This window comes from Gnatocerus cornutus, chromosome 6 (assembly GCF_029298725.1).
Source record: "Gnatocerus cornutus isolate USDA-ARS CGAHR chromosome 6, icGnaCorn1.1, whole genome shotgun sequence".
Classification (NCBI taxonomy): domain Eukaryota; kingdom Metazoa; phylum Arthropoda; class Insecta; order Coleoptera; family Tenebrionidae; genus Gnatocerus; species Gnatocerus cornutus.
The window spans coordinates 17,152,043-17,163,370 of record NC_142238.1 but is presented as its reverse complement, the minus strand read 5'-3'; the positions used below and the strand labels follow the sequence as shown (position 1 = coordinate 17,163,370).

At 38.8% G+C, this 11,328-nt stretch overlaps 3 protein-coding genes and 1 long non-coding RNA gene across 6 annotated transcripts; 2 read left to right on the top strand and 2 right to left on the bottom strand.

Moving 5' to 3' along the window:
• The first annotated feature begins 4,245 nt into the window (after positions 1–4,245).
• Gbs-70E (Glycogen binding subunit 70E) lies at positions 4,246–7,815 on the top strand. 3 transcript variants are annotated; one of them, XM_088038347.1, is made up of 3 exons: positions 4,246–4,468; positions 6,312–6,776; positions 6,840–7,815. In XM_088038347.1, the coding sequence occupies exons 2-3, from the start codon at positions 6,318–6,320 to the stop codon at positions 7,311–7,313; spliced, it is 933 nt and encodes a 310-aa protein (XP_087894473.1). In that variant the 5' UTR covers positions 4,246–4,468; positions 6,312–6,317; the 3' UTR covers positions 7,314–7,815. The 3 variants fall into 3 exon arrangements, with proteins under 3 accessions (XP_087894473.1, XP_087894476.1, XP_087894474.1); XM_088038350.1 differs by lacking the exon at positions 4,246–4,468 and adding an exon at positions 4,522–4,937; XM_088038348.1 differs by lacking the exon at positions 4,246–4,468 and adding an exon at positions 6,158–6,253.
• On the top strand, positions 5,811–6,168 carry LOC148173481 (uncharacterized). The gene is made up of 2 exons (XR_015770231.1): positions 5,811–5,862; positions 6,053–6,168. It is a non-coding gene; the product is annotated as an uncharacterized LOC148173481 (long non-coding RNA).
• Positions 7,724–9,708, bottom strand: LOC148173479 (serine protease snk-like). The gene is made up of 6 exons (XM_088038345.1): positions 9,538–9,708; positions 8,881–9,081; positions 8,639–8,793; positions 8,480–8,592; positions 8,016–8,433; positions 7,724–7,969 (listed from the first exon to the last, which is right to left on the bottom strand). The coding sequence occupies exons 1-6, from the start codon at positions 9,605–9,607 to the stop codon at positions 7,799–7,801; spliced, it is 1,128 nt and encodes a 375-aa protein (XP_087894471.1). The 5' UTR covers positions 9,608–9,708; the 3' UTR covers positions 7,724–7,798.
• Positions 9,709–9,800: 92 nt separating this feature from the next.
• LOC148173478 (serine protease snk-like) lies at positions 9,801–11,289 on the bottom strand. The gene is made up of 5 exons (XM_088038346.1): positions 11,168–11,289; positions 10,862–11,044; positions 10,658–10,809; positions 10,112–10,612; positions 9,801–10,063 (listed from the first exon to the last, which is right to left on the bottom strand). Exons 1-5 carry the CDS (start codon positions 11,262–11,264, stop codon positions 9,893–9,895), a joined length of 1,104 nt encoding a protein of 367 aa, XP_087894472.1. The 5' UTR covers positions 11,265–11,289; the 3' UTR covers positions 9,801–9,892.
• Between the last annotated feature and the right edge of the window lie 39 nt (positions 11,290–11,328).

Sequence of the window (11,328 nt, the reverse complement as noted above, 5' to 3'; positions counted from 1 at the left end):
ACTTCCCCAGAGGTTTGGTGGGATCCGACTGAGACGCCACCACATATGACACGGGAGATTCCTTCCTAAGAATAACATCGGGACCATCCCGCCTGGGAACAAATTTATTAGTAACATGGTCACTACTTTTGCTTAGAACATGAGTGTCGATGAGAACCCTGTCACCCACGGCGTGTTCATGTCCAGGACACTTCCTTTGATCCGCATAACGTTTAGCACGATCCTGGGAATTTTCATTTTGTTCACGCGCGCACTTGAGGGTCCTCGAAATCGTCTTTAAGTACGGCGTAATCTCCGCGACAAAGTTCTCATTCTCAATCACCACGCGTAAGTCATCGTGGACTTCCAAAGGGGTCTGAAGCTCGCGACCGAAACACAAGAACGCGGGTAGCGCCTCACTCCATTTAGTGTGCTCCCTTTCCACAATTATGGGCATTTGCCTCTTGAGGTCGCGAACTTCTTCCTTTTTTTTGTGTTTCTTCTTCTTTCGTTCTTTGTCGTCGTCCGACGACTCCGACTCTGACTCTGAACGGCTAGAGCTCGACTCCTTCCGACTCCTCTTCTTCCTGTGCTTCTTATGTTTCTTCTTCTTATCGTCATCAGAGCTCGTTTCCGACGACTCCGAACTCGAACTCGTCTTCCTCTTCTCACTCTTCTTCTTCTCAGTCACAACTTTCACCTTCAACTCGTCGACTTTCTCCTCCTCCTTCTTCTCCTCGTCTTTTAGATCACATGCCTCTTCGGCTCTTAGTGGTTCGACATCCACGCTGCTTACTAGTACCGACGACGGTTCTTGGGGCTCATTGTAGAGTGCAGACCACTCATCTTCATCCCTAAAACGCCACTTCATTCCCGGCAAGTCCAAGATGATGTTGGCCTGTTTTATAAAATCCAAACCCAAAAGAGTCTTATTGTCGGTATATTCGGGAACAGCAGTAAAACTGAAACTCATACTGCGTCCGCTCAGGGTAACCCTTACTTCGAATACTTCACTGATGTATAATAACTCAAGTTTACTCTAAAAAATAAGCGAGATATCGATATGAGAAATTTGGTATAGTTTTAATCATGAATTTTCGCGAAAATTTGCAAATTTCGACTATTGGAAAATCTAAAAACTATTTCTTATGTAAAAAATCGGGAGGAAAACGATGCCGCATTCCAATATCTGAAATAGTTTCCGAGATATCGAGCATGAATTGTTTCGAACCTTCGAAAATTTGACCCTCTGACGACAACCCAAAATTTCAAACGGCCATAACTCGGTTATTTATTGACAAATTTTAAAAAATTATCATATTTTTGGATTCAGCGTGAAATTCTGCGTAAAATGAGATCCAAATTTGTTGAGTTTGCTTAATAAATAAACGAGATATTGGCCAAAAACTGTTTTGAAAACATCATTACAGGGTGATTTTCAATCAATGTTTTCAAAATGAAAATGACGTTTAATAGCATTGAATTATACATCAGTCGAAAGAGGAGCTCAAAATCTATCTACTGGCCAAATTTGAGATCTATAGAACAAATAGTTTACGAGTTATGGCCAAGAATTAAAAAAAATAAAAAATTTTCATCGTTTGAGTCGCAATTTTTTTTCGCGAAAAATCGACTGTCGAATTTTGGGCTTTTAAGCACTTTTTCTAACGTAAAATGAGCCGAGAAAAACCATGGCGCAAACCGCATCTCAATATCTCTAATAGTTTCCGAGATATTTAACTTTGAAAATTGGGAAAAATGAGAAAAAATGAAAATCAACTATCCGAAACTTTGATCGGCCATAACTCAGTTATTTGCAGTCGTATCTGAATTTAAATCACAGATTTGGAATCTGCGTAAAATTCTGCGTTCACTGATGTATAATAACTCAAGTTTACTCTAAAAAATAAGCGAGATATCGATATGAGAAGTTTGGCCATAGTTTTAGTCATGAATTTTTGCGAAAATTTGCAACTTTCGACTATTGGAAAATCTAAAAACGATTTCTTATGTAAAAAATCGGGAGAAAAACGATGCCGCAAACCGCATTCCAATATCTGGAATAGTTTCCGAGATATCGAGCATGAATTGTTTCGAACCTTCGAAAATTTGGCCATCTGGCGACAACCCAAAATTTCAAACGGCCATAACTCGGTTATTTATTGACAAATTTTAAAAAATTGACATATTTTTGGATTCAGCGTGAAATTCTGCGTAAAATGAGACCCAAATTTGTTGAGTTTGCTTAATAAACAAATGAGGTATTGGAAAAAAACTGTTTTGAAAACATCATTTTAGGGTGATTTTCAATCAATGTTTTCAAAATGAAAATGACGTTTAATAGCATTGAATTATACATCAGTATAAAGAGGAGCTTAAAATCTATCTACTGGCCAAATTTGAGATCTATAGGTCAAATAGTTTACGAGTTATGGCCAAAAATTAAAAAAAATTAAAAATTTTCATCGTTTGAGTCGCAATTTTTTTTCGCGAAAAATCGACTATCGAATTTTGGACTTTTAAGCACTTTTTCTAACGTAAAATGAGCCGAGAAAAACGATGGCGCAAACCGCATCTCAATATCTCTAATAGTTTCCGAGATATTTAACTTTGAAAATTGGGAAAAATGAGAAAAAATGAAAATCAACTATCCGAAGCTTTGATCGGCCATAACTCAGTTATTTGCAGTCGTATCTGAATTTAAATTACAGATTTGGAATCTGCGTAAAATTCTGCGTTCACTGATGTAATAACTCAAGTTTATTCTAAAAAATAAGCGAGATATCGATATGAGAAATTTGGTATAGTTTTAATTATGAATTTTCGCGAAAATTTGCAAATTTCGACTATTGGAAAGTCTAAAAACGATTTCTTATGTAAAAAATCGCGAGAAAAACGATGCCGCAAACCGCATTCCAATATCTGGAATAGTTTCCGAGATATCGAGCATGAATTGTTTAGAACCTTCGAAAATTTGACCCTCTGACGACAACCCAAAATTTCAAACGGCCATAACTCGGTTATTTATTGACAAATTTTAAAAAATTATCATATTTTTGGATTCAGCGTGAAATTCTGCGTAAAATGAACCCAAATTTGTTGAGTTTGCTTAATAAATAAACGAGATATTGGCCAAAAACTGTTTTGAAAACATCATTATAGGGTGATTTTCAATCAATGTTTTCAAAATGAAAATGACGTTTAATAGCATTGAATTATACATCAGTCGAAAGAGGAGCTCAAAATCTATCTACTGGCCGAATTTGAGATCTATAGAACAAATAGTTTACGAGTTATGGCCAAGAATTAAAAAAAATGAAAAATTTTCATCGTTTGAGTCGCAATTTTTTTTCGCGAAAAATCGACTATCGAATTTTGGGCTTTTAAGCACTTTTTCTAACGTAAAATGAGCCGAGAAAAACCATGGCGCAAACCGCATCTCAATATCTCTAATAGTTTCCGAGATATTTAACTTTGAAAATTGGGAAAAATGAGAAAAAATGAAAATCAACTATCCGAAACTTTGATCGGCCATAACTCAGTTATTTGCAGTCGTATCTGAATTTAAATCACAGATTTGGAATCTGCGTAAAATTCTGCGTTCACTGATGTATAATAACTCAAGTTTACTCTAAAAAATAAGCGAGATATCGATATGAGAAGTTTGGCCAAAGTTTTAGTCATGAATTTTTGCGAAAATTTGCAACTTTCGACTATTGGAAAATCTAAAAACGATTTCTTATGTAAAAAATCGGGAGAAAAACGATGCCGCAAACCGCATTCCAATATCTGGAATAGTTTCCGAGATATCGAGCATGAATTGTTTGGAACCTTCGAAAATTTGGCCATCTGGCGACAACCCAAAATTTCAAACGGCCATAACTCGATTATTTATTGACAAATTCGATATCGAACAATTCAAACAGCCAGTCAGTCTCAGTCAATTGATCTCTTTTAGTTTCGAAGATATCAGAGTTGAAATATTTGGAGAAAATCGAAAATTCGGAAATCCAAAAATCCAAAAATTAGAACAGCCATAACTCGGTTATTTGTTGGCCGATTTTAACGACACTAAAATTCTACGTAAAATGAGTGTATCAAACTCCAATTTGCTCCAAAAATAAGCAAGATATCAACCTCAGAAATACTTTTTATAATTTTTTTCGACTTTTGGAAAAATATTTTTACGCATCCACGAGGACCCCAGATTCCTTAACACGATTACGTGATTCCCAGTGTTAGTTTGCTTCGGCTATCAGTAAGTCGTCCACGTGCTATCTATCATTCATTAGTGTTGGTGGGGCACGCATCTCTCCTACAAGGAGAAAAGAGCTAAGCCGCCGACCACTGTTCAATTTGTTGCAATTGCGTGTACAGTTATAGTCGCTCGTACGACCAAGACATGGGCAACTGGTCAGTTTTTTAAACACAAAACGTGCGAACATTGTTTCGGTGCTTACACGTAATACTCAGTGATTAAAAAAAGTCGGTAAGTGCACATTTAGATATTTTTAGACGGGTCAAACCTACCTCAATGCGGCTTCAAAGATTGAGAACATGATTCGCGGCAGACAAGGTCAACATTCGCCTGATTAAAACATAAAAACAAACAATACGTGGTAGAAAAACAGGCTTGAAGAATAGGGTGGGCTAGATTCAGTTTTTTTTAAGCAAACATTATGAGATAAAATCTCCGAAAAACAGATCAAATTTCATCAGTGCAGACAAAAATATTTTACGATGTTCAAATCATCATCGGATTTATTATTTATTATGATAGACTTGTGAAACTCCTTGCAGGCGTCGCGTGATACGAGTAGTGGGGTTTATAATTATTCCGGGCGAGCTATTTTGAGGTTTCCAACCATGCGGTAGGTGACTGATTCGATGAACTTGTAAATTTTATATTTCTATTTGCGTTTTGTGGAATTTTATTCACCGGTCACCTCTAATTTTAGGTAAATAATTGAACTTTTAATTTTATTTTTCATTCCGGAGATTGGGACACCAATTAAGATAGACTAGATGAACTTTCAAAAATCGCAAACTGTTAAGAATAATCCAAAAGATTCGAAGAGAACAAACGAGATTTCTTCACAGTCGTACAGTCGTGTTCCACTTTTGCTGTTCTCATCTGTTCCAGATAGAATTATAAACATGTACATATCAAACAACTATAAAAGTTCGATAAGAACAAATGTGGCTCCAATTAACTGCACGTTCTGTTTTTCCCAGGTATAAAATATTTATGTATGTAAAAATATAACGTTCGATACGAGAAAGAATACAAATTTTCAGTTATTTTGTCGTGGCCACCTTCGACGTGTTTGTGAATAATTTGGGATTCTGTCAAAATTGTCAGGGCTACCAACCTTCTTCATACTTAAAAGCCTCCTCTGATCGTCTTGTACGATTCGAGTTTTAATGGTCCGAGATCGGTTCAACGACCGATCAATGACAATTTATTTTGCATGATATTTCGAGTGGTTGGATCCATGAACCGATGATAATCGAAATTTAGAGAAATTTATGATACGTGGCGACATAATTTGTTTACAAGAGGTTTATTTCTGTACAGATAATGTTAAGTTGTAAAAAAACGAAAAGGAATTTTACGGTTTGTTTTAAATTTTACTCTGATTAGATTATTTTGGAGCAAATTTGTTTACGGAGGAGATAAAGTGGCAATAATACGAATTGACCAACGTGTTTTCCAAAAGTAAAATTACCGAATAATTAACGATTATCTGTTTCCTCTGTAATTTCACGATTAGATAAAATTATCTATATCCTATCTATCAGAGATTAAAGGATTGGATGGCCAGTTTAAAATGTTTGTCGGAGCAAGTAAAATTCTTCAAGCCAAGAAAAGTGCAAAGTTTTGTAGGTATCTAGTTACCCTTTGTCATCATTTGACGTTTCAATTGATCACTCTGTATTTTCTATACAAAATAAGTGCTCCTCCCAGAAAATAGTTAAGCTAGCAACAATCAGATAAAGTCGCTATTAGTTGCAAGGTTGAGATTGCCGTAACCACACGACCTTACCAACTAGTTATGTATTTTTTATACAGGGTGTGTCCCAAAAAAGTCGCTGTCTAGCACTTGTCCTCTTTCCGTTGGCGCCAACTGCACATACCGGCGCCCCATGTCAGACCTTATCGCCAAAATTCGTGTCATCAAATGTTAACTACTAATAAAAGACTTGGCAGACCTTTACCAAACACCCATCGTTGGCCCCCAGCGCCTCTCGACATTGGCCGAGTTATTTGGAGGTGGTTTACTCGCTCCAATTTGCCCCAAGATGGAACTTAATCATAATTTTTGTTTTAGTTCCAAATGTGTCCCGCCGTCGCCTGTGAAATGTTGGTAGCACACAGCCCCCCTGTCTTCAGCCACAGTCCCCCCATGGGCTTCCTCTCCCAATATGCTCCTTTCTGTCTAAATTCCGATCTGCCAAGAGCCTGTCGCGCGATGACTCCTCCTGTTTTGTCCCGCAAATCTTCTCATAATACGCCGAATTTACCCAAACGGCCTTGTTTGGTGGTTGGTCCTGCCAGTCCCACTCGCCTGAAGAAGAAAGTGGTGTTTGCGGACGACAAAGGAATGTCTTTGACACACGTTCGAATCATGAAAGAGCCCTCAAATATGCCCCCGCTGTGGAGTTGCAAGTTTCTGGCGGAAGTCACCCATGGACTGTCCGCCGAGCCGGAGGCCCAAGATGAACCGTGGACCATCACGTTTCCGCAACCTGCTTCCGATTACGTGGATTTTAGGAAGAAACTGGACACGGAAAAGGTAACGACTTTCTCTTGCGCGTTGTTACTTCCGTGCGTTACGTCACACTGTTGTACCTTCCAGGTGTCCCTGGAAAACGTCATAGTCAAAGAAAACGAAGACTCCATCACCGGAACGGTTAAAGTCAGCAACCTCTCCTTCACAAAAGAAGTTTTCATCCGCAAATCGTTCGACAACTGGAGCTCCTACGAAGACACAACCTGCGCTTTCGTACCAAGTGTACCAACTTCCTCCAACGTGGCATACGTCTTGTACGACACTTTTTCCTTCAACATCTCGTTACCACCACGAGTACGGAGAATGGAGTTCTGCATATGCTTCCGCTGCGATGGCAGGGAGTTCTGGGATAACAACACCAACAGGAATTACATCATTGTGAAGAAGTCGCGAGCTCTCAAGTCTGATCTTAACGAGCACATTGAAATTGTCGCCCCCATGTTGTCGCAAAAGTGCTACGATGCCGTTCAAGCTAAATTAGACACGTGGTCGGAGTTTGCGAGCTGGACGCATTTAGAGAATTCGGTGCCATACTGGTAAGGGAGTTGGTAGAACTGTCTGATAAGGCAACGTGATTGTATAATTGTAACAGTGCCAATTTAGAAGTGTGGTGATCTGTGACTAAAGCTGTGATATAAATTTACTTTAGTAATAAAATGCCCAACTTTGTCGTACAATTAAAGTACCATTTAGTCAAGAACTTACTCACTATACTGGGAAGACTGATGTATGGCTGATTACTATATTGTTTTAAAATATAATTTTAGTTTTATTTGTACAGGAGAAAGAAAGGTGTTCTATAAGTTTTATTATATGAATTCGCTCGGCTGTTTATGGTTCCTTTAATCAGACACAATTTTATTGAAATTTTAAGTTGATTACTGTATTTTAAGTGTTTTTGTGAGCAATTGATTGTAAGGTTTTCTTCTTAGTACTGTTATAATGCTTACTACTGTTTTACTCTATTTTTACTAAAGGTTGTACGTAATATTACACTTTTTGTTAATAAACGTCTTGAATATACTTTATTGTGGCCAAACAATATCTTCTATCCATTTAATATAATGCGACACTCTTACGTAAACCCCCGGACTACCAGAACACGCCTTCCCAAAAGAAGTTATTCCAATAATATCGTACATGCACTTCACCTCATCTCCAATGTGATAAATTTGCAGTGGACCCCCGGAATCTCCCTAAAACAATCAACTTGAGACCCCAGAAAAACCAAAATTCCCTCACCTGACACGTGTCTTTTTCTTCTCGTAATGAACCGGCGCACAACTGAATCTCCTCCAAAATCCCATTCCTCAGCTTCCTCCCGATTTGGTTCTTATACGAGGAGTTGCAAAAGTCCTGATCGAAGAGATCAATCGTTACTTTGAGTAAATTCTCACTCCCTTCGCCTCCCCAACTTGTGTGCCCCCATCCAGTGGCTATAGCGCTCTGAGTTCCAATCTCTAGCCGCTGATGAAGACACGCTGGTCTCGCGTACGGGTTTAATTTAGCCGCTCTCTCCAATTTCAACAGACCTATATCGTGGTAATGCGAACTCGATTTGTACTGAGGATACGGGATTCTCTCCGAAATTCGTATTTGTTGCTGATGGTCAGAGTCGCCAAGGGTTGTAACTCCGAGTTTGACCCATTTAGCGTCGCCTCTGCAAAAGTGGTGAGCAAAATCGACTCGCTCTCATGGAAACTTACTGGGAATAGTCGCTCAGACAATGTCCGGCGGTTAAAATGTACTTTTTGCTGAGAATGGTGCCTCCACACAGCCACTGGAGGTCTCCAGGTGTTGGTTCGTACCCAATGGCGGCCTAAAAGAGTAAAATCAGTTTCGTTTTTCAAAATTGGTAATATTACCATGTGAGGAAACTCCTTTCTAGTCGCTTGCGTTCCACCCACAATTAGTTGTTGGACTTTGTGGCCACATTCGTTGCGCCGGATATCAGAAACGTTGATCAGCAAAATTGGGGGCTTCTTCGTTTCAAACACGTAGGCGGCGTATTCTCTGCATTCTGAAAAGTAATAATTTCGTGTTGGTAACACTGATTGGATATGTGTCGGCAGATAACAGAGCTACCAACTTTAATTCTTAAACTCACTTCGTTTGCTGATTTCGCCCGATTTCCGCTCTTGTTTATCTTCTGTTTCCTGGCGACAACACACGATTGCTTCGGTTCCTTGAAATCCGCATGTCTGGGGGAAACGGCCGTTTTTTTGAAGGTCTTCGCGGGCGGAGGCGCAAGTGCTCAGTAATTTACATTGGCCTGGGGTTCCTGTAGACGATAGTGTGCACGTGTCGCCTGAAACAAAACAGAATTCGAAATTTTGCATTTATTAAAAAAAATACCGTTGCTTGTTGGGCCATCTATTAATCAAAAATTACATGTGTTCGTTACAGGTATCTAACTTATCTCTTCCAAAATTCTATCTAAAATTGCCCCTTTGTTCCACAACTAAATTTTTAAAATATCATCTTTCCGTTACTTATCATTTCGGCCGTCAATATCTCCAACTGGGAAATACCCCACTGATCATAACATGCATGTTTTGATAAATTTATCAGCAACTGGTTTTATACACTTTCCTGTTTTTTTTTTAATAAATACATATAAAAATAACAGCAATGCAGCTCTAATTTAGAAAATGAAACGCACATTGCTAATTTAACAGTTCTGATTTCCTGATAAATGAGCCACCAAACAAGTTCTGCATATCATTATCGTCTTGTTATTGACCACATTAGTAAAAGAGCTCACCTACGAACTGTTGGCCGAACACAACTTCTAACACCACAAGAACGATAACAACAATTAACTTCTTTCTCATGGCTACTGAGGATGGTCAATCATACAAAACAGCAACACTCAGCCTGCACTAGCGGACTGCGCGTCTTTTCGAAGGAGATAGATGTGCGTGTATAGTAGGGGGAAACCTTGCACATGACCTGCTGCCATTTCTTATAAATTAACAAAAACAGCAAACCGTTGGTTTGTTCAGGAGTCATTAAAATGTGAGTCAAACCTGTTTGGATTTTCCTCGCGTGGTTTTTATGTCATTAATATGTAAGTTAACAAGAAAGGAAATGCTTTTTATTACAACCTTACAATACATTCATGCTGGCCAAACAATATCTTCTATCCATTTGATGTAATGAGATATTCTTGTGTAAACTTCAGGAGTACCAGAGCAAGCAGTTCCAAACGATGTGATTCCTATAATATCGTACATGCACTTTTCTTCTTCGGTGTTATGATATAATTGCAGTGCCCCCCCTGAATCCCCCTAAAAATTAAAAAAGTTATAACGACACCGTGTAAACGAGCCTTTTACCTGACACAAGTCCTTATTTTTGTTTAACGAACCCGCGCACAACTGAGTGTCGTCTAAAATCCCACCACTAAATTTACCACTAATTTTGTTCTTATAAGCAGAGTTGCAGGAATCATGGCCAACGAGATCCACCACAATTTTGCTTAAATCTCCGTTTTCGCCATCCCATGCAGTGACCATAGCCATGGAAGCATTAACTCCAGGACTTGTATAAAGACATGCGGGTTTTGCATATCCACTTAGTTTAACGGGTTCCTCCAATTTAATCAGTCCGATATCGTGGTAAACCGAACTTGATTTGAACAGTGGATGACGAATCTTCTCGGCTATTTTTATCTCTTGCTGATGGTCCGTGTCACCAAGCCGTGTGACTCCAAGTTTGACCCATTTGGCAGAATCAGTCAGGCAATGTGCGGCTGTTAAAACGTAATTTTCGCTGATTAAGGTTCCTCCACATTGCCATTGTACCTCGCTCGATGTTGCTTCGAAGCCAATAGCGGCCTAAAGAGGTAAAATCAGTCATTTGAAGTAAGTTGGGTGTTTTACCATGTGAGGAAACTCCTTTCTTGATGGTTGAGTCGAGCCAACAATTAGTGGTGTTGTGGAGTACCCACAATCAAAGACTTTTACAACTGGACCGATTATTAAAATTGGTGCTCTCTGTGTGGTGTAAACATAAGATGAGTATTCTCTGCATTCTGCAACATTTTTTATGTGTTGGTGGCTCTGCTAACATCGCTACCAGCTTACTTTGTCTGCTTCTATCACCCGGAGTTCTTTCTTCTTGTTGCGGGCAACACACGACTGGTTCTTTTCCCTGAAATGCACAGGTTTGGGGTGTACGATTATGTTTTAGTAGGTTTTGAAGGGCGAAGGAACAGTCGCTGAATATTTTACATTCTCCCAGAGAGCCATTGAATGTGCATTTATCACCTGAAATGAAATAAAATTGGCTGTTATTGTACAAAATACAACACTTTTGATCTGATTTTGGGCAAAGAAAAAGGATTAAAGACTCAGAAAAATCTTTAGAATTTTCAAATTAAAAGTGCTCACCAATAGACTCTTGACAGCTAGCGATTCCTAAAGCAATAAGAAAGACTATAATGGTAAACTTGGAGATTCTTTCCATATCTGCTGAAGAGACTAACATCGGACTGTGCGCCTTTTCTCAATTTGCGGGCTAATAAAGACTTACTTGTAGTAGGGGAAAAAAC

Excerpts from the sequence above, each read along its gene's own strand:
- LOC148173478 (XM_088038346.1), bottom strand. The coding sequence starts at position 11,264 with ATGTTAGTCTCTTCAGCAGATATGGAAAGAATCTCCAAGTTTACCATT. Across the intron at positions 10,613-10,657 it reads GAAAGGAGTTTCCTCACATG|GCCGCTATTGGCTTCGAAGC; the intron begins GTAAAACACCCA and ends TTACCTCTTTAG. Across the intron at positions 10,064-10,111 it reads AAAATAAGGACTTGTGTCAG|GGGGATTCAGGGGGGGCACT; the intron begins GTAAAAGGCTCG and ends TTTAATTTTTAG.
- LOC148173479 (XM_088038345.1), bottom strand. The coding sequence starts at position 9,607 with ATGAGAAAGAAGTTAATTGTTGTTATCGTTCTTGTGGTGTTAGAAGTT. Across the intron at positions 9,082-9,537 it reads GTTCGGCCAACAGTTCGTAG|GCGACACGTGCACACTATCG; the intron begins GTGAGCTCTTTT and ends GTTTTGTTTCAG. Across the intron at positions 7,970-8,015 it reads AAGAAAAAGACACGTGTCAG|GGAGATTCCGGGGGTCCACT; the intron begins GTGAGGGAATTT and ends TGATTGTTTTAG.
- Gbs-70E (XM_088038347.1), top strand. The coding sequence starts at position 6,318 with ATGTGTCCCGCCGTCGCCTGTGAAATGTTGGTAGCACACAGCCCCCCT. Across the intron at positions 6,777-6,839 it reads AGAAACTGGACACGGAAAAG|GTGTCCCTGGAAAACGTCAT; the intron begins GTAACGACTTTC and ends TGTACCTTCCAG.